Raw genomic sequence first — 21,719 nt, 5'->3', positions numbered from 1 at the left:
CTCTGTACACTTGGGCAAATAACGTAAGTCTACATTCACAATCCTCTTTGGAGACATAGCCATCTTACACTCCAGCTGCAATGTAATGGTGTGTAGATTTTATAAACGAGCTGCACACAACTAATACTCTTAGCTTCAATGTATTTCTTTCTTCAGAAAATAAGAACCTATTTAAGAACCTACATAGCCTTAATTTGTGTTTATTACTATTTATGTAAGAGCCTGTTTAGGCTAACTTGGGAAAATCCATCCTCTTAGTCGCAGGTTTTTACTGTATTTCCTTCAGGAGCTATTATATCCTTGGAAAAAAATGAGGGACTCGGTAGAATCTTATCAGACAAAACTATACTTGCCAAGGAACTATCACCAAATAATCAGTTGTTATATTAATGACTGCCATTAGAAATATTTCTAGTTTAGATTTCGAAAGTAAATGACAAACGTTTCCAAAAGTTAAGTCGATTATGAAATATGTATTCAACAAAATAAAACAGGGCACCCAAAAAGGGAGTATTATAAAATAACTTCTTGTTACAAGAATTTGGTGGTTCTCATTTTTGTGAAACCAAATTGAAAAAGTAAAACATCCATACTCAAAACAAAGTGGCAAAAATTGCTGTCCAATGCATTGTAAGATGTCATGCCAAAATAAGGAGGAAATTTCTTCCAGGTGTAACTTACGAGGTATTGAACGACGTATCTGTGTTAGAGACCTTTCCTTTGTACATACTCCAAGAATATGACACAAATAGGAAGGGGACCAACTCTAAAATGAGGGTTTTAAGACTTGACTGCAGTGGCTAATCTTCAACAACGACTTTTTGTGCAACAATGATGTAGCCTGCGAAAACAACCATCTCTCCTCCCTTCTCGCCACTAGAGAAGTTTCGCCAAGTGGGACGTTTGCGCCTCAACGACAGAAATTCCATACTGATGACGTAAAATCTGTTGGGAATACGGTCAGGTGTTCTGATTGGTCGATGTAGTAGTTAAAAAAATTGTAATTGTAAAAAATTGTTTTAGCTATTGTTTCTGAACGACAGACAAAAGACACAGGGTCTCAAAGCTAGACCAAGTGTAAATGTGATTAATAAACTAAAAAACAGTGAATATTTACGGAATGTATTCTTCTTTAGAAAAAGCATTTGAGTTTTTCTGGAGCTTGTTTGCAGAACACAAACCCATAATCAAGCAGGAGAAACATAAAATCAAACAAACTTACATTTGGACCCCCATTACAATCAAATTTATAACCTAAATATTGATTTATGTCATAAATTTGGAATTTCTGTCGAAAGCAGTGAAGAGTGAGTAGAGACTGCTGTTTTCGTAACCATGCTCTGTGTTTTGTAAACCCTTTCACTCTCAAAGTGAATAATGGGGGTCATGTTAGATGCTTGCATACTTTGATGTCTGTGGCAGAAATCTTGTGATGTGAAAATTCAAATCAAATCTAATTGGGAGTACATACACAAAGTACTAACTTCTTTTCAGCACATGACCAAATTAGATTTGGAATTTTTGTCACATTTTATTTTATCTACAGAGAGTAACAGTTAAACCCCCCATTTCTCACAGTTGCTATGCAGAACAGGATGTAACTGATATAACTTCTCTTGAGACCCAAGCATGATATAGGATTTACATCACATGCAAATTCAGAATAAACTTCTTGCTGTAATAATTGCGTGGTAATTCAAGTTACCTTTGAATTTACTTTCGAACAATTTAATTTTGCTGATACTAGGATTTAAAGGTTTTTAGTTATAAGTAGTTTTGATCTAGAATCCAAATTTTAACAATTTGAGGTGTAACAGATGCTGAAACTTTCTTACCATAGTCATTCTGAAATTTCTAAAAGAACTCTTGAAAATACATTTTGTTACCCCTGCAACTGCATAGCTTTAGCCTGCACCAAAGACAAAAATTAACCTTCACAATGTGACTTGCGGGAGGTTAATTACATCTGAGACGCAGACTACATATAACTTGTGTGGTCCCAATTATCATTCCAAGACAATGTTGTGGGTTTATTAACCGTGGTAATTTTCACACCATTTCCAATTTACCGTTATTGGATCCTCCTAAACTACCAATCTGCAAATTAAATCCCCACAACAAATACAATAATGGTAAATTCTTGGCCCTGTTTACCTGTTTCATGTCAAAAATGTCACTTAAAAAAAAAACACTGTCTTTTATAAAGTAGTCACCACTGATATTTTGGGCATTCAAATTTATGGATGATAATATTAATACCAGAGCCTCCCATATTGGCATTCTGTAAATACTATTATGATGATAATGATAAAAATAATAATAATAGTAATATTATGATAATTTGATGCTATACTATTTTGATATCTTGTTCAAAAAGTACTTGTCTCAAAAGATGCATTGGCAGAGGAAGTTTCATGGCATTCTTTGTTTTGTCTGGTTTCAGGTAGTTCCTGATTGCCGCAGAACACTGTAGTTGAAGTGTTCTTGGCCTTCGCTGGATATTTTCCATCCAGTCTCGAAGTCTTGAATCAGTCACAAATCTTTCCGCTGTTAATCCAAGGCAATTTTGAGTCCATAAATTGGCATTAGCTTGAATAAGTCTTTTGATGCACATTGTATGACTATGTCTTGCTGCTAAATGTAATGGTGTATCATTATAAGACGTCCCTTGGGTTACACACACTGTTTTAGCATCCACATCACCACCATATCTGCAAAATACAAGAATTAACCGTTTAAAACCCAATAGTGATCAACATCAATTTTCTCCTAACAATATCCACAGATTGTCAAGTGCAACATCTATGAGAATTAATCAAGCAATCAAAAAGAGAAAAATCTCTGATCTTTTAACAATTTCTCCCAACTAATTCTGTAAGGAAATGTATAGAGATCAGTTTGGAGAATTTGTGGATATTGGGGCTTAAAGGGTTAAGTCAGCCACTGAATAAATCTGAAAAATACATTTGACCGTTACTTATATCCACTCCTTTTTGAACCTTGGAATACTGCCTTGTACAAAATAATAATCAGTACCACTGGGAAGTACACCTTAGCGTGAAATGTCACTCTAAAATTTATGGATTCAAAAATACATTGTAAGAACCACATTGTATAGCATGATAAACAGTACCACAAGAAAGTACACCTTCACTTGAATTGTCAGTCTCTAAAAATTATGGATTCAAAAATAAGAACCATTTTGTACAGCATAATAAACAGTACCACAGGAAATTACAGCACAGTAGCTTTCATCTAAATCCCAACTCTTTCCAATTTCATACACTGTCAACTCAAAAGATAACTGCAGTAAACAGTACCCAAGAAAAGTACTGCTCAGTAGTAACTTTCATACAATTGGTCATATCAGTGAGCATGATTCACCAACTCGAGAGTTTCAAGTGCTTTCAGAAGCAACACATTAAAGAGCTTCTCATTGTTTATAATGCCAATTTGGCGTAGAAGTAAATGGTGAACAAGTCAAGATAAACTAACAATACAAAACCTAAATTTTCAATCTGATTAATATTCCCTTTTAAGTCAAGAAAAATTATTGAGAAGATGAGTATGGGAGTTCACAAGCAAACAGAAAAGGGCTAGCAAAGCAAAATAAGTGATTTCTGTACAATGGTTGCATGACCACAGAAGTTGTAACAATATAGATAAGAAGCTTACATGTCTGCATTCCAGCATGTACAAGGTGGTAAAGATAGATTATAACCTTGCCCTTTCGGGAGAGTAGAATTTTTGCGGTTCTTAATGCAACTCTCATGTAACTTTTTCGTAATGTCAACACATTTCTTTGTAAAGCTTGGCTTATCACTACACAATTTTGCTAGGTGTTCAGCTTGTGTGATGGACACTTCTAAAAACTCTGACCAGTAAACTTTCAAAAAAGGAAATTGTTATACACATATATATTATCATACAATTTAATCCTTTTGTAATGTGCTCCACACTGTGCCAACTGAAATTGAAGGGGTTTTGTGAGTGAAAAACTTTTGAAGGCCCATTATAACTTTTGCTCTTGCCAAGTTTAATTTTCATTCTTTTACCAGCAGAAGTAAAGGCTGGTTATTCAGGCCTTGTCCACAATAATGAGTTTTTGTTTGAAAAGGCGTACATCTTGAGGCCTTCCATTCACGCTAATATGCTAAGCGCTTTCCTGGATAAATCATCAATTTGAAAACGCTCTTGAAGGTGGATCAAAACAAGAACACATATGTATCGAATTTGTGTGGACAGTTGAAAATGCATCAAAATGAAAATGATGACCGAAAATATTACAAGGGCATGTGATTGTAGCATGCACATCAAGTTCAACTTGCATCACAACATACAATTCTATCACTTTCAAATGTTTTTGAGTGCATAGTCGAAAACGCATCAGATCAGTCGTGTAGACAAGATTCAATTGATGTGTCTTCCATGACAACAAAAATGCATGCTATTGAAAATGCATTTGTGTGGACAGGGCCTTATAGGAGAGTCCAGAAAGTTATCAATTCACTTGTCGTTTTCTTGGAGCACCTCTTCAATACTACTAATAATAATAATAATAATAATAATAATAATAATAATAATAATAATAATAATAATAGAAAAATTAATAACTCCTTTGAAAAATGTTAAATACAAATTTACCCCTGTGGTAGAACAACTGACAAGATTTCACTGACATGGGCATACCACAGAGGTTTCTCTGTAAGCTCAAAATTTAGGTCCAGCTTAGATACACTGTATGCCAAAATGTCACTAGAGCTGAGCCTGACTCAGTAGAAGATCTCACTGTAAACTCAGAATAAACAGGTTTCTTGGATATTAAGGTATATGTAAGAAATAAATTAAATACAACAATCTACTTATTAAAAAAGGTGCAAATAAGGTCCCAATAAGCACCTGATTAGAGCTTCCACACAAGACGTCCTTCCATACAATGCTGCTGAGTGCAGAGCTGTCCATCCTTCTGCTGTCTTAGAATTAACATCAGCACCTTGTCTCAAAAGAGCTTCTAAGCAGGCCAGATGACCATATTCTGCAGCATGGTGAAGAGGAACTTGGAGAATCTAAAAACAGTTATTTGAAAAACAAACTAAAGATTAAACATTGCAATTTATTGTAAGAAAGGTAAAAATCACACGTCAACAAAATATGTGAAATTTCATATATTAAAAAATAGCACCATATGATTGTTTTACTATAGAGGTTTCATTTAAATGGTTTGATCTCATTCATGTTGCATTCTTAATAATAAAGAACCTGGCAGTAAATCATAGGTTTCAAAACAGAGATTTGCACTGTAAATCAAGAAAACGAAAGCTTGCTATTTAAGTAGGAATTTAATACACACTTTGTACTCAACTGGAGCCTTGATCTGGTACTGATTAAATAGAGAAGGGATTTTATGAAAAATGGGCGTTACAAGGATTAAATGTAAATCCTCCAATAAGTACACTCCACTGGGTAAGCAACCCTGCTCCCTGATCATCTAAATCCTTTATAAACCCTCCCCTCACACAGATGTTGGTATTTACCACCTAGGGTCTCCCCACCTCATCGGTTTTTTCTTCAAACAGATTTGCTGATTAATTTTATTGTTTCAGTTGTCAGAACAAAACTTGAACTTAACAAAAGTTAATTTACTTTAAATAACTACATACAAAGCACACTGCAATTTAAACTTCAAATGTACAGCTTTGTGCATTAATATCCAGTCTATATGTGTTTGTGAATAAAACAGTTGTTATTCCCAACATCAACACAAATTAGTGATGATCCATCTAAAATTTGCAAAAATAAGGGCTCTCAATAAAATTAGTGTTAGCATCTTGGCTATAAATGAAAGCCATATCCATTTTACCTTTAGGATCATATTCAAAATGTACCCGGGCTACTGCAGTATTGTTTTCGTACACATTAACCCTCTTGGTCACAAGAGTGACCAACATCAATTTTCTCCTAACAAATACATCAATGCATAATCAAGAGAAAAGTTTGTGAGAATTAATAAATGTTTAGCATCCTGAGGGAAAATGCTTTGATCTTTTATATCCATAACCACATGCAAATTCTCCTGACTGATCCTCATATATTACCATAAACAATAAGTTTCGAGAATTTGATAAAAGATCAAAGCATTTTCCCCTAGGTGAACATTTTCTCTTGATTATGAGATAAACTCATTCTTGTACTGACTAAACACCTGGTTCAGGACAACATTTGGTATAATTTGGGATCTATAGACCTCATTTGATAAATTCCTAGGACCTGATTGGAAAAGGAAGAGATGAGGTTGAAATTTGGCAATTCCAGTATCCAACATCACAGTATAAAGGGCACAGCAAAAGCAAAAATGGTGAACTGTACTTTATGATTAGTTTTACCCTAAGATACCAAAAATGCTTGGAATTAAAGCTACACATGGGCAACCAGTCTGGGAACTGTGTCAGAAATAATTGTTTTATCTTAATGACCTAAAAAGATTTGATAAATTTAGAGAAACAGCTTAAAACGTTTTTTCCCATATCTAAATTATTTCACGCAACCAACAAATGATAAGCTTTATTGAATAAACAAAATAACACTAGCCTCAGGAAAAGGTAATCCACTCAAATTTGGAATTAAATCATAAGCTCAAAAAATAACTAACCAACACAGTTTCTACCATGTAAACTATTATCTAAAAGAACGCAGTCTGAAAACACTATTTTGGAATCCACTGCCAAACACTTTCCTTAATGTAGTTATAATGTATTCAAGCAAGCCATTATATAACTGTTTTCATTCCCTTACAACTAAATTGTTTATTTAATAGCAAACAAAATCCTGTGATGTCACCATTTTAATGTAACTACAGAATGAAATTTCGTGTGGCACTATTTGGTTTATAAAATCTAACAAAACAGGAAATTTGGTATATTTCTTGAAATAATTTAATTCTTGTAACACATAATACAAAAAACATTACCTGTTACTGAACAGGGAAAAGCTCTGTAATAAGATTTTTGCACAGCTATCATATGCAGCTTTAATTATTAGACATATTCACACAACATACATGCATGCAATAATTTATTATTTCACATAACGTCAACTTCCTCTAATAAAAGTGCTCACTCAAAACCAAACCCCACTGCTTTTTGAAAATAGCTTTCTTTCTAACAGGAAAATGCAGTGGAGCAGTGAAGTAAAGTTCTTGCTATACTGCACTACATGTGTTTCTATGTGGGCGTTGACGAACAAACACTTGAACTAATCCCATTGTTGTGGTAACCACAAAGTTAAATGGTCCCGACAGTGGTACTCATAATCATTCTCCTGAAACAAGGCATTTTTAGCAAAACTTATACATATATTTATATTTATATCAGACCACTATTTTTTAAAGGCATTTTTGCAAAACTTATACATATATTTATATTCATATCAGACCACTATTTTTTTTTTGCTTATTTCAAATGCAGAGTACTTTCAATTGTTGATGCTCTGGGGCAATCTAAAACTCTTTAATTTTGTCCTAACAAAGAAATGCTAGGAAAATACCAAACAAGTAAATAAAAGAATTCCACTGGAATACATGAAGCACCATTAGGAATTTTACAAGTATTATGAGGCTGTAAAAAATTACACAGAAAGTAATAAACTTTGAAGTGACATGCTGGGAGACACTAAAGCTCAGTCATAAACAGGGCTGTCACTGGAAGCCAGGGGCCAGGGATTTCCCGCGGCTACTATGAGTGTCTTCCCTGGCTACTGTTATTGGAAAATAAAAGAAAAATAGAACCAAAAGAAATCCCTAGCTGTTTGATTCCCTGCCTACCTGTTGTATTTACCCAGCAACTTGAAACCTTGGTAACAACTGTGGTCATAAAGTTCACAAATTCAGCTAAAAATAACACCAGTTTGAAACACGAAAACTGTAGGAAAGGTAAATCCATGTAGGACTAATAACAATATTGACGACAAAAGACCTGCTTGAATAAAATGGGGAGATATGGCATCACCTGAAACTGTTTTTGTACTACTTGTATTGCAGTAACTTTTATCACTGCCAGGCTCCTTTGATTAAAAAAGTCTCTCAAATTTTCAGATAACAAACTGTTCCTTAAAGGTTTACAATGCGTTAGTTTGTTTTCAATCTTTCACGAAAAACCAAAAAAAACAATACCCCTAAAAAACTTTTTACCAAAACACGGCTGGTTCACTTTGCTACCAAAAATGGTCAGAATCTGGCAAAACAATGGAACAGAGAGTCTTATTTTTTCCATTCTACTTCAATCTTCAGTGAAAAACAAGGACACTGATAAGAGTCCTTAATGACCAGTGTTTGTGAGACTGATACAAAACAGACTACAGAACTTTGTGCTGATTACATTTCTATGCAAATTCTTAGAGTCGTTCTAAAGACTTGAAACACAGTTTCCATAAGCATTTAGATGAAATGTAACCTTCTGTAGTTTTTAGAATGATGGTGTAAACTTTGCACTAAGAAACCACAATAATCCAGGGAAACAATCACAGCCTGTTTGCAAAACTCTGCCAGGTGATCTTAATGAAAAAAATTAATTTTTTTGTTCATAGTACCATTTGCAACTACAATGACTATCAAGTAGGTTTTGTGTTAGTGCGCCAATAACAACATTATTGTGTCTCTGAAAAGCTTTATTCAAGCACTGTACATTTTATCCAAGACTGGCAAACTCACCCAGTCAAAACATGTTATTCTTTACCAGAAAAGCAAACAATTTTTGCTATTTTTTACTTCCTAGTAGAAATAAGAGTGTCCTAGAAAACTAAACATGCATGTTTCATTACCCCCATCCCCCCCTCACCCTGTTCTTTTACTGTATGTCAGCAGTACCAAGCTGCTGTGGTGAGCACATCTCCATGACGATTGACTACTGCCAAGCCTACTTCTAAACAAATTTAATTTCTTAGCACGACAGGATGTTTGCGGCAATTAACTCATTGTGTTAAACGAATAGGGGTACTGTTATCACCACAGGGAAGTTTTAGCAGGTTAACTTCATCAGAAGGAAGATTACGAGTCCTTGAACAGTAAAAATATCATGAAGTCTTGGCGAACTGATGCAAAAACATAAACCAATGTCTTGAATTAATTGGTGGTGTTTCCCCTAGAAAATGGCAGTTGGTTTAAGGGAAAGAAAAAAACACCCAGGAATGACTGAATTCATTTGTTGTGGCACATGGTGACATTTAAATACCGTGAAAATTCTTAAACAAGAAAGATGCATTCAAAACAAGCCAATCTTGAATGAGTTTGGTTACAGCCCAGAAGCAATATCAGCCTCAAGATAAGAACTTAATGAAAGCTCCTAAGCACCCTGAAATATTAAAATCTTAAAAAGTGATTGCTTTGTAGCAGGCATGCATATTTCTTCAAGTCCTCAGGGCAGAAACCTTACACTGGATTTTTCCGATCTTGATTACCTTTCAATCCGAAATAACTTAACACCTTGCTAAATATGAGCTAGCACATGAGTTATGAGTAATATAGAAGAGCCACATAGCCAGGTCAGGCAACAGTCTGGGGGGCTACATTTTTTGGATAATTTGCACGCTCTTTGTGATAAGAGTGATATCCCATGGCAGTGAAATTTATTATCTCATGAGAGATAACAATCTTTCAGTTCTCTCGTGATGCATGCGAAAAGTTCGAATCTTTTCTTTTTACCTTGATCAATTTCTGCTCCATCGTGCGCGTGAGAAGAAACAAGACCTTTATGTAATTTATACCTGGGTGGTGCGAATAGAAAATATCGTCGGACGAAAACGGCAAATCTGGGCACTTGAGTGCACTTGTCATGACTACATTCCCTAGAAGCGCGAATGATTAGAAGTAATATAAAACCACACCTTTACAGAGCATTCTTAGGCACTTCATAGAATAAAACCAACACAATTGGAACTTCGAATCTCGATCTCATGTGCCGGAAAACAACATGCATGTATAAGCTTATTTCAAACTTCCATTTCTGCGCTCCAAATCAGAAGCATATGTTGTGCGTCCAAAGGCGCTCGACATTCAACAGAATACAATTGGCCCGTGGCCATTAATCAAAAAATATGACAGAAAGTGTCAAATACTGCAGGAAAAAGCATAAATTGCGAGTATAAGACACAGACAGCCGCCGTCTCTGAAAGAGCGCGCGAATACAGGTCTTTGCCAGACAAAATGAATTTAATCGAAAACCTTGATTATCCCACAAGATTTCCCCTCAGTATAAACGCAGATCCATAAATTCTCCGACGTGAATGAGTCGAGAGAAAATAATCCAAAGCCTATTAAAAGTGTTTCACAGGACGCAGGAATGACGGATTATATTTAGTACAACCTGTCACAAAATACAATAAACCCCAATACAGTTAGACTTTGCGGAGACAGGATAGGTGTCTTTAAGACTTCTAGACTCAGAATACGGATAAGTGAAAATCCAACAGCTTCTTAAAAACAAAGAAGTATTCCCTATTTGGGAAGGGCATAAATTTCAACACGGGCCAAAGGAAACGCTAAACCATTCAATGAAAAAAATTAATTACGCTCGCAATAGAAGGCCAATTTTGTAAGATGTTTTTCTGAAACAGAAAAATATCTTTTCTCGTGTTTTTTGCTTGCCGAGGCCATCAAATACCTGTACATTTTTACGACTCCTGCGGAGTGAACGACCTTTTTAAAACATCAACAGAAGTTCTGTAACTGCAATTAAAATTATAGGGTTACTTGATTACGTACGAGTTCATAGCTTAATCACGGAACAGCTAGGGCCTGTCATATGGTCGCTGGTTTGTCAGTTTAAACAGTGGGATGCAAGAGTTTTTCCCTTCAAGATCAATGGGGCAATATAAAAACTCCCCCTGTAATGATCATTTAGCGATCCGTAAAACCAGGCGGACATCGCCGAGAAACATGTTCGCGTTTTCAAATTTAGAGCTTTCATGGCCTCTCGCTCCCCCCAGCTGCGAAGTTCGAACACAAAAAAAAATTACGGCGAGCTAATAAACATGAGAGACGCATGCAAATGAAATGCGCTGCAAGAAAACTTTCCACTACAAGAAATAAATCACGGTTGTTCAATAAATACGATAAGACGCATCAAAACGTGCGTAGTCGTAAACTTCCAGCTCACTTACCCTCCAAGATGGTACTAAAGGAGGATCAACTTCTGCGTTATAAAGTAGTAGAAGCTCCACACACATTGTATGTCCATGGCGTACTGCCGTGTGTAGAGGCCTCCAACCACCATTTGCGGTGGCATTTACATTAGCCCCATGTTGTAAGAGCACTTCTAAGCAGTCTTTGTGTCCATTTCTCGCCGCGTAATGTAAAGCAGTCCATTGACTTCTCGTTGCGGCGTTCACGTCCGCGCCATGGTTTATAAGCGCAATCAAACAGTCCACAAATCCTTGTTCTGCTGCTTCATGTAAAGGAGTTAGCCCGTCATAGGTCGCTATATTTACATTTGCTCTATAAGTCAGTAAGATCTCAACACATCTAAACTGCCCATGTCTGACCGCCTCGTGAAGAGCTGTTTTCCCAAATCGGTGGCAACCATCGATAGGAGCGCCAGCTTTCAACAATTCACGAAGATCCTTCTTTGAGCCTTTGTAAGCGGCTCTTTTCAATTTACAGACTAAAACTTCAGGAGTTACTTCCACTTGTTCGCGCTTAGAACAAGGCGCGTTGCCCATCGTTATGGCTTTCACATACGTGATGAAAAAGAAAGGACTTAGTTCAATGTCAGAGACATGATGTCTAGCCAAATTCTACGCCAGTTTACGTTCTAATTTTGTGGGAGTACATTGAGGCGGGACACTTTGGTACCTAACAGGGGAGGAGACGGGAAGCCAGACATAAAAACTTACAAAATGTATCTTGTGGGATTCACGAAGAGGGAATCAATATAAAAAAACCAAAATTTTTCCCAACTGCATGCTCTCGGATTTTCTGTCCAAAAACACCAAATCTACTCTGGTTTCAGTCAACGAACGAAATATTTAATTGAATTTTCCTTTGATGAATAATTATCGTCCTAGGTGGTAGGGGTAGAATGACAAATAAATACTAGGGGTGAGGAGGGCAAAAGTCATAATAAAGATGTCAAACATTTATAGCTTATTATCGCCTGAAAATAACGCTGTATTAGACGATAAATATACTGCTGGGTAAAAAAACCCACACACGTCAGAAGATGCGTTGTTTTTCGAGGAAAAGCTATCTGTAACCGTGAATTTTTGGACATAAATATTGCGTGAAATTACACTACCCCGGTACACTATATCTCCCTTTGTGGTTCCGACCGCCAACTTTTGATAGGTTCGCGCACGGTGTTTTTCAAAGATGGCGCCCGAGGTCATTCGATAGGAGTGCAAACAAAAGAGGAACAGGATTTATCTAATTTTTGTTGACTTACAAGTTCAGCTAAACTATGACGAAAATGAAAGATGCTTCTCGTGATAAGCTTGCTGAAGGTATCGAAGCAGACGGGCATTATTATTTTGCTAATTGAAGGTAACAGTTTCGCGATTTAGCTCACATCCTTTTAGAATTTCTGACGTGCGCGAGTTTTGGCGTCTCGGTGCGGTGCAGCGTATATGTGATCGTTTCTAAGTTTCAAGCACTTCAACGAGGAACGCAAATGTGTCATACGCATAAATATTAGATCAGTTCTAGACAAAGTGTCAGTATTTGTTCTATCGGCTTCCTTTCTCAAGGACGTATAGTATGCCCTCAGGTCAATTACCTATTCTTTGATAGGCGCCAGACTTTCTGTGCATAAAATTTACTCGCCCAAAAATCGACCCTCTATGGCGGCACACGTGCGCAAGGAAATTGCTTCATAATTGCCTCTGTAGCCAATTCCTCTCTGCTGTCGCATACCTCGAGGAGGGGAAAGGTGGTTTCTTTCGATTATGCAAAAATTGTTGAGGTTTTTTTGGAACTTTCTCGTGCTGGCAAGTTGTGGATTTGACATGCGAATATTGAGTGTTTGTGATTTATCATTACCTTCGAAAGGAAAAATTTGCACGGAACCATCGGACGTGTTTAATTGCTACAGTGTTTTTCTGCGAATTGACGCGTAACGAAAGCTTCTAACTCAATGGCTGTTTAAAAGCAATTCATTGCTAATGAGTTTAAATTCTATTTGAAGTAAAATTTGTCGTCATCCTCCGACTGAGGTGAAAAAATCGAGTAAGTTTCTCACTGAGATGGCCACCGTGGAATCGTTTCCAAAGTGAGACCAGTGGAAACTCCCGTTTAGCTCAAATGTCAACCATTGCGTAATTTGTGGGTTTTATATGTTTCTTAAGATGTACACTTGACCTTCGAAACAATAGTATGGTATCGATCTTTGGTTATGTCTTTTTTGTTGGTAGACCAATTTCTATATAAAATATCCTTAAGAATGCGAAGCTTCAACAGCTTTTAGTAAGGGTGTCAGTTTGTAACAATTGAAATATTGGCAAATGGATTACTAAAGAGACCTTTTGTAGGTTGAGCTCGTCACTAAAGAGCCTGACTGTCTAAGGTGAAGAGACAGCCCGTCTTGTGGAAAGTTGTTTGCGAATGCCCTTAAGAAAAACTTCACATTTTCTATTTTAATGTCTCTCCAGATGCACGCATATTATAAATGTTTAAAAATTTTAAGGTGTCCACTAAATTGGGATATTAACGCAGAAAGCTTAAAAGCAATATATTTAATATGTATATATTTATACTTATACATGTTGCATTTCAGCTGATTTTAGTTCGGCATATATGTATCCAGACATCATTAAGAAATACACCATCTCTCTGGCATCTGTGTAAGAATAACAATTGCTGGTTAAAAAACACGATAATATTCAAGATGCAGTGGTGTGAATTTTCAATTTCTGTGTGATGCCTAGTTTGGAATAAAATTAATAGTGTATCTGAAGACTTTTGAGCAGTGATTTGTTAGTTTTAGAGAAGTATGTAAGGGTGGCATCATCTTACGAAATAAAGGGGAATATTAAAAATCACAAGTTAATATGCACTGACAGAATTAAGATTGTGTATTTTCTAGTTTTAGCTCCGTATTAGAGTTTAATATATTTTATAAGAGGGACATTAGAACCTGACTATTATGCAAAGGTGAAAGCCTGCTTTACTGAACTTTTATTTATCAAACTTTTTTACCGAGTTTTTTTTTTTCATTTTAGTATTCAGACTGGTCGAAACCATAACAATGTTACCCTTGAATTAACATAATTATCAAACATGGTATGATAATTTTTGTTAAGTATTAAAAAGAGAAAAAAACTCAAATAAACTTTTGATAGATTGTGGTTATTGTGATTGTAGTGACTTAGATCATTGTAGTATCTTTGTATGAAGAAAATTTTCAAGGAAACACAACAAAGCACATTTTCTGAACAACAAATCTGCCCTTCCATGAAATCATTCAAGTGCCAGATGTTCCAAGGCTACATCTAGTCTACAAGGTGGTTAGGGGTTTCTGATAAAAATTTTCTATTTTGATCGTTGATGGCCCTTGAAAATATCTTTTAAGAAATTTGATGAGATGGTGGATGACTGTATAAGTGCTCAAGTTCACAACCTTATAATCTTCACATGTTGTGAGTTGTACATCATGTGACTACTCTCTGATAGTGATCTTTGAAAGTGGGTCATTTCAGCTTCCTAGGCCACCCACAATTTCATCTTTAACCTATATATCCTACATAGGGGAAATTCAAGCATCTTATATTCTGAAGCTGTTTAGCAGCAAATTTCATTCGTGATTCTGTTGAGAATCTTGTGTAATTGTAGTTTTGACTTCAGTGCCTTTATATGGCATCTTCCATGACTATCTGCTGTAGTTTTATTTCCCCTTGTTTCAAACTCATTATCTTGCATAACCATTTCCAAAAACAAAAGAAACAGAAAATGAAACCAAGGATAAAATTGGACCACAAGCTAAAAAATAGCCACAAGGAGTAATGTATGTAGCCCTATAACTTTTTTAAGTGGATTTGGCAAAGTGTGCTGTTGAAAGGCTTTCTGTGGCACAAGCAATATTATTGTAAAACCCTGTTGCTTGTAAGACTTAGAATCAACAAGTTTCTTCACATCTAAAGACAGTCTTCACTTGTCTCTTGTTTGTAAACATTAGCTGGGATCTCCAAGGTTACTTCCTGATAATTTCCAGTGGTGAATTCTTTATAGCTTAATTATATATATTTTGTATTTTGACAAAATATTTCTTAGCTAATTATAGTTCTTTTTGACTATATTACAACGTCTTTTGAAAGTTGTGTAGTACTGGAATATTAGCATTTGAACTCAATAGATGGTAGTGACTGAGTGATTTTGTGACTTGCCCCGGTAATTGAAAGAGTGATAACCACGGCTTTAGTGGATTTAATTTCGACATTTAAATTTTACACACTTGAAAGGGATAGTGTTCAGAGATCTCTCCTGGTAACGTTTTAGGGCTTAATACGCTTGAATTATAAGCTTTATGGTGGTGAATAAATTACCCATGAACAACAACAGAAAACGAAATTTAATCAAAGTGTTATTCATTTATACCATTCGCTGGTTATTAAGTAAGGGACAGTCCGATCAGCACTGGCTTGCCCCAACTCTAGATTTGATTCTCCTGGTATTTAAATACCCAAAATACAAGAACCTGCTCAGCCTGGCAAAGAAAAATGGGATCTTACGCAAAAGAATCACTCCAATTTTAATTTTTCTGTATTTCAATTGTGTGAGAAACTTCTCACAAAGAGTCATTGTGTATATGTTTTCTCTTGATATACATTCGTTTTGATTTTCACCAGTTCCATGAACCATTATGAGGTACTTAGTACAATATTTCTGCCAATGGTTACACTACGACAACCTCTGAAAAATAAGAACCAGTTAAGAACCTAATCATCCTGAATTGTGAAAAACTACACTCTAAATCAGAAAGATCTGTTTTAGCCCTAAAAATCGTGCCGTTTCGGTGAGTAAAATACAGTCCTATTTTTGGGTCTAATTTGGCTCCCTTAAATCAGGGCCAATACAGTCCAATTAGCTAGGGCTCATTTGGTCCCAGGGCTGAAATGGGCCCTACCGTGGGCTGGAATAGCCTTTTGCTCAAATGGCTCCAGGAAGGGCTGAATCAGACTCCGGCCTGCAGGGCCGAATTGACCCTTTAGGACTGAAACGGATCTTTTTAATTTTCAGCGTACCTCAAAATATAAGAACCTGTTCAGCCCGACCTCGAAAATTCTAGGTTCTTATATGCGGGTTTTACTGTACGTTTTGGGATTTAGGGTTAGGAGACAGGGAATTTTGAAGCTTTTGGTGTTTTGAAAACCTTGACCGGCAGCCGGCCGTAGGTATAACCACGATACGTAGCTATACGTGTAAGCAAAGCACAGTGAACAGTTTTTTAAACATTTCCCCCAAATAACATTGTCAAACTTGAACTAGCAGTTTTTACATTATTAGGTCGATCCATTCATTTCAGTTTCAAGTGTTCAGTTGATTGCGCACGCTGCGTGGAAATCCTGAAAAAGACAAAAAAAGGTCTAAAATGAGAGAAAATCAAAGTACGACTATAGTGATCTCGTGGATACGTTGTTTCGGAAAAAAGAGAATTGGAAGTCAAATGGAGAAACCTACGCAGAATCAGACTTGATACTTGCTATTCTATCACACGGGAAACACTCTCATCAATGTGATAAAAGAAGACTGAATTAAATTACCATGTTACGTGTACAGCCTTCTTATATTTACGCCAAAATGCTCCTGAACTTGGGGGGTGGGGTTTAGGCTATTTCGCGTCACGGTCAGCGCCTTGACGAGTCAAATGGTCATGAAATCCAGTCTCCAAGTTGGTCATTGTAGTAATTTAAAATATTCCTACGGCTTGAACTTAGTGAGGCCTCTAATCATCCAGTAAGAGCTACAAACTCACCACAATGTGAACTCTGGGTACTGAGGACGCAGGCTCAGAATGAACTTCGGCAACAACGACAACCGTCGTTCACATGTCGGGCGCACTCGAATTCGGGGCCGACTAATGACTTAATATGGTGTTTTTCACCTGAGCCTCAGTGAGTGATTGTAGATTGGACTGCCCCCAAAAAACTCGTTATCGCCCTTCGCTTTTCCCTCATTTCAAAAGAAAGGGCGAAGAGCTCCTCTCGATCTCTTCTTCATCCCCTAACTTTCTGCACTTGCTTTCTTTTCGTTTGCCGTCTGGAACAGATAGTCTATAACAGTCTAATCGGAACTAACAGTCTCCAAGCAGCATTATCTAGCTTTCACTCTGGAAAATATTTGTACCAGCAGTTGCTGCTGTCGTATCAGGTAGTGTCCAAAATGTCAATCTGGGTACGTCTCGTTGTGCATCTCCGGCTGTGGCTGATCAGTCCTGGCGTGGCGGTCGAGACACTGACTTCAGTCTTTCTTTCTATCAGTCCTTATTGGTCTCCACTAAAGATTTAAACAGATTATACTTATTGCTCGCGAGTATTTTCCTCTTTTTAACACTCACCATCTATAATTAGCGGCGTTTTCGTCGGGACGTTTTACAGTCAGTGCCTGATCTTGCATGAGCTGACTCTAACTCTTCAAGAAATTTGTGTTTTAAGAAAATGATTAACTCCATGTTCGAGTCCTGGGGTCGTCGCACCAAAACCTTCAGGCAGGGGATATAAGACTGTGTGTAGGCCTGCCGGAAAAGCTAGTGAAGCCATCATCCGGCGCCAGGTAGGCCAGGCCAGGTTTGTTTTTTGCGCAGCGGCTTTCGTCAGATGGAGTTGTATTATGACTCGAGAGATACCACAACCTTTGCCAATCCCGATGAAAGTTTTCGTTAAAAAGGTTAAACTAAGTTCGGTGTTAACGTAGCAACATTGTCTATGGCAGGTCTCTTAGGAGTAGCAAGTACTGAGATCGCAGGTGACTTTTTGATGTACATGGTCAGGACCACAGAGGAAAATGACAAACCTAGAGAAAGTGTTGGACGTCTTTGTAAAAATTAAAACAGCTGACTGTGAATGCAGAAAAGTGTGGCTTCCGTGGGAGCAAAGTAGTTTGTTATGGTACTATTGCTTACGTAGGCATGGAATTGAACCAGCGGAGGAGGAAAAGGTGACGGCCGTCAAGGAAGAAAGTCCTCCCCAAACACCCTCAGAAATTCGCACATTTTTGGGCTCGAGGCCCCGGTTGTTCAAACGTTGGATAGCGCTATCCACCGGATAAATCACTATCCAGCGGATAAGTATTTGGGAAACCAATCGCACTATCCACTGGACAGAGATTTATCCTGTGGATAGCGCTATCCACCTTTTGTACAACTGGGACCTGGGATTTAGTGCAAGGTTTAGACCCTTCATTGTGCAGTGCTGCAGTTCCGGTTCTCTAGTTCTGCCACAACTGCGGTTCAGTTTGATTCTTTTGCGGCTCGTGGGATTTAGTGCAAGTTGTAGACCCGACTTCGTAACTACAGCAGCTGACCTACTGACACAACTCACAAGAAATGTTGGGGTTAACAGTTTGTATGGGGCGAAGAACGGATGGCGCATTTGAATATATTTATATGGATATTTGCGCCTTAAAAGTTTTTAAAATTAAAATTATAATTAATTATAATTATAACTATAATTATAATTAATTAATTGTAATTATAACGGATTATTTCAGAAATTGAAGGAGGCCCACAGATTAGAAAAACAACAACTCTACAGGTGCAGCACGCTTTTTTGTACATCTTGCCGTCGTTTCACGACTACAACGTTCACGTTTTATATATGGAGAACTTGGTCACCGGACAACCACTTCTTTTTTCTTTTTCTGAACTTACACACAATCCTTTAGAATTCAACTCCAGGAAAACGGCTACATTTGACCGCGGCAAATTGAATTAGATGGAATAAAAGCGATGAATTTTGAAAATGCGCAAATTCACTTTTTTCAGTGACGTTTTCGCCGCCGTTGCATGCTGTTGTTGTTGCTCAAACTTTCTTGATGGGGAGCTTGAGTAACAACAACGGTGACGGCTACAAAAACGTCACATAAAAATTGAATTTGCTCTGTCTTAAACTTTATCGCGCATATTCCATCTCGTTTAATTCGTCCGATGTTGGCAAATGTTTTTGGAGTTGAATTCTAATGGACTGTAGTCAAAGTTCAGGAAAAGAACAAGAAAGTTGCTGTCTTGTGTTCCCGTTCCCGACAAATCGTGAAATTAGGCACTTTCACTTTGTTGTCGTGCGAGGACGGCAAAGAAATTTACAAATAAGCGTGCTGCACGTGCAAAGTTGTTGTTTTGCTAAATCTAAACCTATTATTTTTTTGCTGTTCTCGTTGCCGTCGCCGTCGCCGTTGCTTAAGCTCCCTAATCGAGTGCCAGTTCCGTAGGACTCAGAGCAAGGTTGGTACAGAAAATGAGACTGAATAAGAACGCTCTTAGTAGCGTTGAGTCTTGCTTGCTTGAAGGTACGATAAGGAATGAGGAGGCGATTAGACCGCGAGCATTCGTCCTTCTTTCCTCAGAGCCACGCGGGGCGAGCAAAAAAGTAGAATTTTGCTCTCCACCTGCTGTGATCCCCGCCCCCCCCCCCCCCCCCCCCCCAAATAAGAGACTTTTCGCAGTCTACAGAAACAGGATTTCCTCGCTTAAAGTTTTTCAGTCCATACTTTATCGACGGTCCAGTATTCTTCAGGATATTTACTTTTTATATCGTTTTCGACGATTTGTTTCTGAATTCATTAGAACGCGTGTGTAAATAAACGAAAATCAAGGAAACGTGGTGAACATGGCGCGTAATTTCAATCATAACCGTAAATTAACCGCATGCACATCACAAGACTCCTTTGCATGCAATGAAAGTTTACCACAGGTAGCCCAAGCTCGAAATATGAGCATCGGCGAGCATCGGCATTGTTGCGTAACATTCAAATTATAAGGATTTGTATGGGAAAAAACCTATCGTTTCTGTAACCTACGAAAATGAAAGGATTACAATAAAAAACAGCTTACCTTACTTAAAATGTGTGTTACGTCTCTCCTGTGCGGCCCACAGGCCGATTTATGGCCGTTTTATGGGTTTTTATGTAAACGGTTTTCTCTGGAAACCTTAGTATGGAGAGAAAGCCGTCCCACTTTATTGACGGTTGAGTATTCTTCAGGGTATTTACTTTCTCATACGCTTAGGACCATGACGACTACGTGGGAAAGACACACGAAATAAAGCTTGCATTTTTAGATTCTCGCTCTGCTAAAGCAACCTCGACTAATACGGAATGTCGAAAATAGGACTGACTTGACACCCTCTAACATCGTTTATTGTTTCTTCTCACAAGCGTCAAAGACAAGCAAGCCTCACTGATTATTTTGTAGTTTTTGTTTGCTTCTCCGCAGGTCGGTAAAGCCGGCGTCAATGAAATGAATTCGTATGTGCAAAAGTATGATGTCGAATACATACCATGTATGTCGGTTTAAGTCCTTCTTAACTAATTATTTTTTTTATGAACAAAGAAAATAATTAACTTTGTCTCCAGATCTTTGGCAACTAACAAAAAAATCATTCCATTATTTTCTGCTCCTCCTTGGTGCAGATTTAAACGAACAAAAGAAAATAAAAGATCAGTTAAAATAGGTAATACTTACAATTTACATACTATACACGTCGAAATCTGTCAATCTTTTGTAAACATTTGATAAACAATAAAAATGCAAGCACTAAAAGTTTAAGTTTAGATTTACTTACGTCTTACTCAGTGTATTCTGATGAATTATTTTAGTTGTTTAATTCTGTTATTTTTACTGTTCATATAATTTTTAACTTACATTAAAATGTACTTATTTTAAACAGCCGACTTCTTGCTGTCATAAACTCGGTGTGAAACAGATTTGTTCCTACACGTTTGAATCTCAAATGATTCTGATTTCGGAATCTCCTGATTTTCAGATGTTTTTTGAGATGAATGTGTTAAGTTGCGACTTCCGCAGGGTTCTACTATGTTATATTTTGCAATTGTTCTTTGGATTTTCTGGTCACGCCTGTGATCGAATTACGGGAGAGTTTAGCCAATCATCTCTGATGTAGAAGTTTCACAACTCTAGTACTTCGACTACTTAACACGCTTTTATGGCACTAATTTTAGTAATTTTTTAACTGAAAATTTACAAATTCTTTTTGGAAGCCGATACTTTGTAATTTTAATATTGCTCGCTTTGTTTTATATTGACTTGACATACCAGGCTTTGCAGCGAAATTTAGAAACGAAACAACTTAAAGGATTTTATGCCAACAAGGAAAATAACTCATAGCTGACCAATCTGAGAGTCAAGTGAATGGGCTTGCTGGTCATGTAGACGCATGGCCTGTTGGTCAAGTCATAGAATCAAGGTGCGGTAACGATACTTAGAGATTAGACTGAGGAGAGAGAATTTTATCAGTGAGTAGAGAACTTTGTAAGGAATTAAAAAGCAGTTAAAGAATATCGTGTGTTGTCCCTTGTTGAAGAAGAACTGAATTGTTCCCCATAAAAAGGTCGTTCAATGCATTTTCCTTTTTTCCGCCAAATTGGTCCGTACCGGCTCCCCCCCACAGTTACACAGATATATTCAAACTATTCGAAAGTTGACTTACCAGTAAATTTTCTCACATTGTTACTTGGACCAGGGTCTATTGTTCTTTTGTTTCGCTTTCTGATTTTTTTTGTTGAAATT

The 21,719-nt window shown here is 37.1% G+C and overlaps 2 protein-coding genes and 1 long non-coding RNA gene across 3 annotated transcripts in view; 1 reads left to right on the top strand and 2 right to left on the bottom strand.

Annotated features, from left to right (window-relative positions):
- Positions 1 to 304: 304 nt before the first annotated feature.
- Positions 305 to 11,837, bottom strand: LOC140947544 (uncharacterized). The gene is made up of 3 exons (XM_073396684.1): positions 11,152 to 11,837; positions 4,900 to 5,066; positions 305 to 2,711 (listed from the first exon to the last, which is right to left on the bottom strand). Exons 1-3 carry the CDS (start codon positions 11,707 to 11,709, stop codon positions 2,348 to 2,350), a joined length of 1,089 nt encoding a protein of 362 aa, XP_073252785.1. The 5' UTR covers positions 11,710 to 11,837; the 3' UTR covers positions 305 to 2,347.
- Positions 11,838 to 12,031: 194 nt separating this feature from the next.
- Positions 12,032 to 21,719, top strand: part of LOC140948655 (uncharacterized) — a 17,684-nt gene continuing 7,996 nt past the window's right edge. Inside the window, exon 1 of the long non-coding RNA XR_012167067.1 lies at positions 12,032 to 12,529. This is a non-coding gene — a long non-coding RNA (uncharacterized lncRNA). The remainder of the gene's footprint in view (positions 12,530 to 21,719) is intronic.
- The window catches only part of LOC140948068 (uncharacterized), a gene marked incomplete at its 5' end in the record, with an annotated part of 11,099 nt that continues 5,873 nt past the window's right edge, over positions 16,494 to 21,719 (bottom strand). Inside the window, one exon of the mRNA XM_073397288.1 lies at positions 16,494 to 16,542. Coding sequence (XP_073253389.1) covers positions 16,494 to 16,542 — 49 coding nt within the window. The remainder of the gene's footprint in view (positions 16,543 to 21,719) is intronic.

The sequence above is a fragment of the Porites lutea genome, chromosome 9 (genome assembly GCF_958299795.1).
Source record: "Porites lutea chromosome 9, jaPorLute2.1, whole genome shotgun sequence".
NCBI classification, from domain to species: domain Eukaryota; kingdom Metazoa; phylum Cnidaria; class Anthozoa; order Scleractinia; family Poritidae; genus Porites; species Porites lutea.
The sequence above is the reverse complement of the archived record's forward strand: the minus strand, read 5'-3'. Positions and strand labels throughout refer to the sequence as shown.

Coding starts and splice junctions, on each gene's coding strand:
- LOC140947544 (XM_073396684.1), bottom strand. CDS start 11,709: ATGGGCAACGCGCCTTGTTCTAAGCGCGAACAAGTGGAAGTAACTCCT. Junction 5,067..11,151: donor CTTTAGTACCATCTTGGAGG/GTAAGTGAGCTG, acceptor AACTGTTTTTAG/ATTCTCCAAGTTCCTCTTCA. Junction 2,712..4,899: donor TGTGTGGAAGCTCTAATCAG/GTGCTTATTGGG, acceptor TGTATTTTGCAG/ATATGGTGGTGATGTGGATG.